Source organism: Habropoda laboriosa, unplaced genomic scaffold (assembly GCF_001263275.1).
Source record: "Habropoda laboriosa isolate 0110345459 unplaced genomic scaffold, ASM126327v1 scaffold67, whole genome shotgun sequence".
Classification (NCBI taxonomy): domain Eukaryota; kingdom Metazoa; phylum Arthropoda; class Insecta; order Hymenoptera; family Apidae; genus Habropoda; species Habropoda laboriosa.
Window position 1 is genome coordinate 4,693,704 of NW_017100242.1, and position 3,654 is coordinate 4,697,357.

General features: G+C 27.7%; 1 protein-coding gene across 1 annotated transcript in view; it reads left to right on the forward strand.

The window, feature by feature from the left end:
• Window positions 1-1,404: 1,404 nt before the first annotated feature.
• Window positions 1,405-3,654, forward strand: part of LOC108571936 (activating signal cointegrator 1 complex subunit 3) — an 8,720-nt gene continuing 6,470 nt past the window's right edge. Inside the window, exons 1-6 of the mRNA XM_017934093.1 lie at window positions 1,405-1,473; window positions 1,772-1,866; window positions 1,965-2,139; window positions 2,515-2,606; window positions 2,666-2,814; window positions 3,398-3,652. Of these exons, the coding sequence (XP_017789582.1) occupies window positions 2,009-2,139; window positions 2,515-2,606; window positions 2,666-2,814; window positions 3,398-3,652 (627 nt within the window). The 5' untranslated portion in view covers window positions 1,405-1,473; window positions 1,772-1,866; window positions 1,965-2,008. The remainder of the gene's footprint in view (window positions 1,474-1,771; window positions 1,867-1,964; window positions 2,140-2,514; window positions 2,607-2,665; window positions 2,815-3,397; window positions 3,653-3,654) is intronic.

Here is a 3,654-nt window from a genome sequence, read left to right on the forward strand (position 1 = left end):
CACCTTTTACATTAATCAGATATCGTAGAGAACATTATTACTTAGTTAAATATTTTTAATATTGTGAGTAGAAAGTATAGGATAGAGGTAATTTTTTGCTGTTAAATTATGCATGCATTTGGCAAATATGAGTCACAAAAAAATACACCATATCTTACACGTTTAGTTTTCTACAGTAACCGCGGCATAGAAGATAAGTATGCCTCAAAATTATTAAAGATAAATATAAACTATTAACCGTCTATACCCCAAACCATAAATTATTAGTTTTAATATTTCAGGCTCTCTTATTTTGTATTAAAAAAGTAATTATTTACAAAGCTCAGTCTCTCCTGAGTAAAAGGATAAGAAAATCATTAATAGTTTCGGAGATGACAATTTCTGTATGTAGTCAGGACATGTCAAAATCCGAAAAAAATTACAGCATAATAGATTCTACTCAGAATTATTGTATCAATCAACAGTTTGTTCATAGAATGATTGAAGTTTTGTCATTAGTTTTCTCGTGCATTTGTAATTCCGTTCAAAGATTTTGATAAAAGATAGCTCAAATATATATTCATTCTAATTGCCGAAAAACCACGATGCAATATTTCCGGAAAAGTTATTTGATTTTAATAATTTATTCAATAAGCATCTTGTATGATGAAGTACTTTTTTGGTATTATACATATTGTGGGATCGCAGCCTCCATATCCATCAAAAGGAGCAATAGCAACAATGAAAGCAAGGGGCACTTTGGTTATGGACGTAGAGTCCCAGTTTTTGCCAGCCGGAGGTTTTTTCGATATTCCCGCTTGGCCTCTCAAATTTTAATATATGTGTAAGTATGTATTATAGAGATACAGAATTCTATACTTCGTATGCGATTATAAAGTATCCTATCCTATACTTTATTTGTAATTTCATAGTTACATATAGTTCTAATTGTAATCATTATTCTATGTTAAATCGGTAATGGTGAAAGTAACACAAAAATGGTAAAGGAGATCACGAGACTCGTGACGTGTAAAAAAAATGCATTGAATGATACAGTCTAATCTATATCTCGTTTATGCTCCGACCCCCGACCTATCTTGAGTCTGCAGGCTCACCAAGGTTAACAAAGAAACATTCCCAAGTACATTCCCAATATCTCACAGATGTTGATGAAATTTACGTATGATGTTCTCGAAATAATATTTTCTTGTAAGAAAACCAACAGAAGGTAAGAGTTTTACTATATTTGCTCGTTCTATACAAAAGAGAGAAATCATCGCGAAATTCATGGTGGGTAAGCCAAAGAAGAAATTCGTTAGACACCGACGTACGAACCGCGTAAACGAAACAGTTTCTGATCTTTGTTCGTTCACGCTCCGTGGCATGGGCCGGTCGGCCCTTTCCTAGTTACATTTTGTTTCTTCACGGGGAACCACGGGATGTCACAGTATTAACTTTTGATAAACGTACAAAATAAATGGAGAGGAAGACTCGGTAATGCATTAAATATATTTAATATAATACAAAAATATGGATTTAATCATAAATTCAATAATTACATAATTATTAAACTATATAATGACGATTGTTATTTAAAATTACAAATTTAGTTAAAATTTAATATTTTATATTTAACCATAGAATACAGTGCTATCACAAACAAGATATGAGATAGACCTATCATTCAGTGTAAATTCGTATCATATGGTCCAGGCGCTACATGCCGTCATCGCATATGAAGTGTAGGACTATATTTTTATACTTTATCTGCAATGACATGTTTTTGTTTCAGAAGAAGTAGAAGAGGTTCTTGTTACGTCTATGGACTTCATCGATTTTGATGGTTGGTCTGAATATAATTCCTAAATCCACCTTCCTAAATTATAGGTAGCACAATAAAATCTGACTTTTTTCAGTATTGATATCTTAGAACATGTGATATCAAGTCCTGTACCTTATCTGTGATAATACTCTATAATTTACAGATCTCTTTACACACAGGATTTGTTGATATATTTCCTGATCAAAAATGCCACAATTACCACGAATTACAAGATCATTACGAATGTTTACAAATCTTGGACGTATTAAAAGTGTAATTGAACTAGAACCAAATGATTTATTAAAAAAACAAAAGGAACAACAGAACAAGTTAAAAAGGTACTTTTTTATTCGATATTTTGTTATTTGTAAAATTACGGGTATGTTTCATAGATAATTGAAAATATTAAAAAATTATATTTATTTTAAAATATCCGTTTGAAGAAAGAAATCTAATGGTTTACAATATCCAATTTCAACTTACCTAATTATTTACTATCATATGAATACAAAAATATAATAACCTATTAAAAAATACTAAACTGGTACTTAAATTTCTTTTAAATTTTCATACATAAAGCAATTATTTGCCTAGAATAATGTTTCCAGATAAATCAAATATATTGGGTAAAATTACTTCTAATTGATTTATTTAATTTTATTATTAATATTATATGTTTTAGTAATTAATATTTATATTTTTATATAATATAGTGAGTTCGACTGGCAAGAATTTTGTAAATTTATACCCAACAGTGTTCTACCCTATTTTAATAAGTTACGTCAAATTGCTACAAAAGTGCTTGGTATGTATTATTTTAAAATAATAAAATGAAAAGCTATTATTTACTTTTTATTTTTTTAGAGGAATGTCCTTCTGAACTCATTGATGAATTCATATACTTTACTTTACAATTATTAATCAATGATGAATTGTTATCACAAACAAAGTTTAAGATGTTAAAGGCAAAAGCAGGAAATTTAACATTATCAGATGCTGATAATATGCTTCAGGTAAGTATATTTAATTTATTATAAATTTTATTAATAATTTGGAAACATACAATTAACAGTATTAACAGTTAACAATTAACAGTATAATTGTAAACATTATTGTAATTAAAATTTTGTTTATATATATAAAAATTGGACATGTTTAATATATTTTATTATTTAAAATGTTACTTGAACAGTACAAAAAGAATAAAACCTTCTAATTATAATAATCATCACCAAATATTAAATTGGTATCCTACAAGCAGCCTCAGAATTATGGATATGAACATAACTCATGAGTAAGATTAAATAAAAAATGAAATTTTAATGTAAATCAATAAATTGTAGTTGAACTTTCTTCTGATAAGGTAGTTGATTTTTCAATTGATATTTCAAAAGTACTTATTAACAACTACAAGTGGTTATAATAAATGTTTCACTATAAGTTGTTTCTAAAATATGAAAGATTTTTAAATTTAAGAATAATAGTTTTTAAAAATACCTATTCTGAGTAACATAGAAGTGCTGAAACTGTTTCTTAATTACAGCAAATTTGTATGTTTAAGTAATTAAAATTGTACATTTTTTTTATCTTTTACAGATAATTATAACAATTCGCAAAGAATTAAGTGAAGATCTTTTAACACTTATAAAAAACAGAAAGGCAATTACTGATGATATTGAAATATCAGAAAATGATTTGTTTGGTCCAAAATTTGAGTATAAATCTGCAAGAGTATTATGGCCAGGTACTGAAACACTTCGCAGCATGTCTCTAGGGAGTGTAATTCAAAGCACTGACGATTTTACAATGGAATATAAGAATAAAGATACAAAACCATTAAAAATTGATTTTTG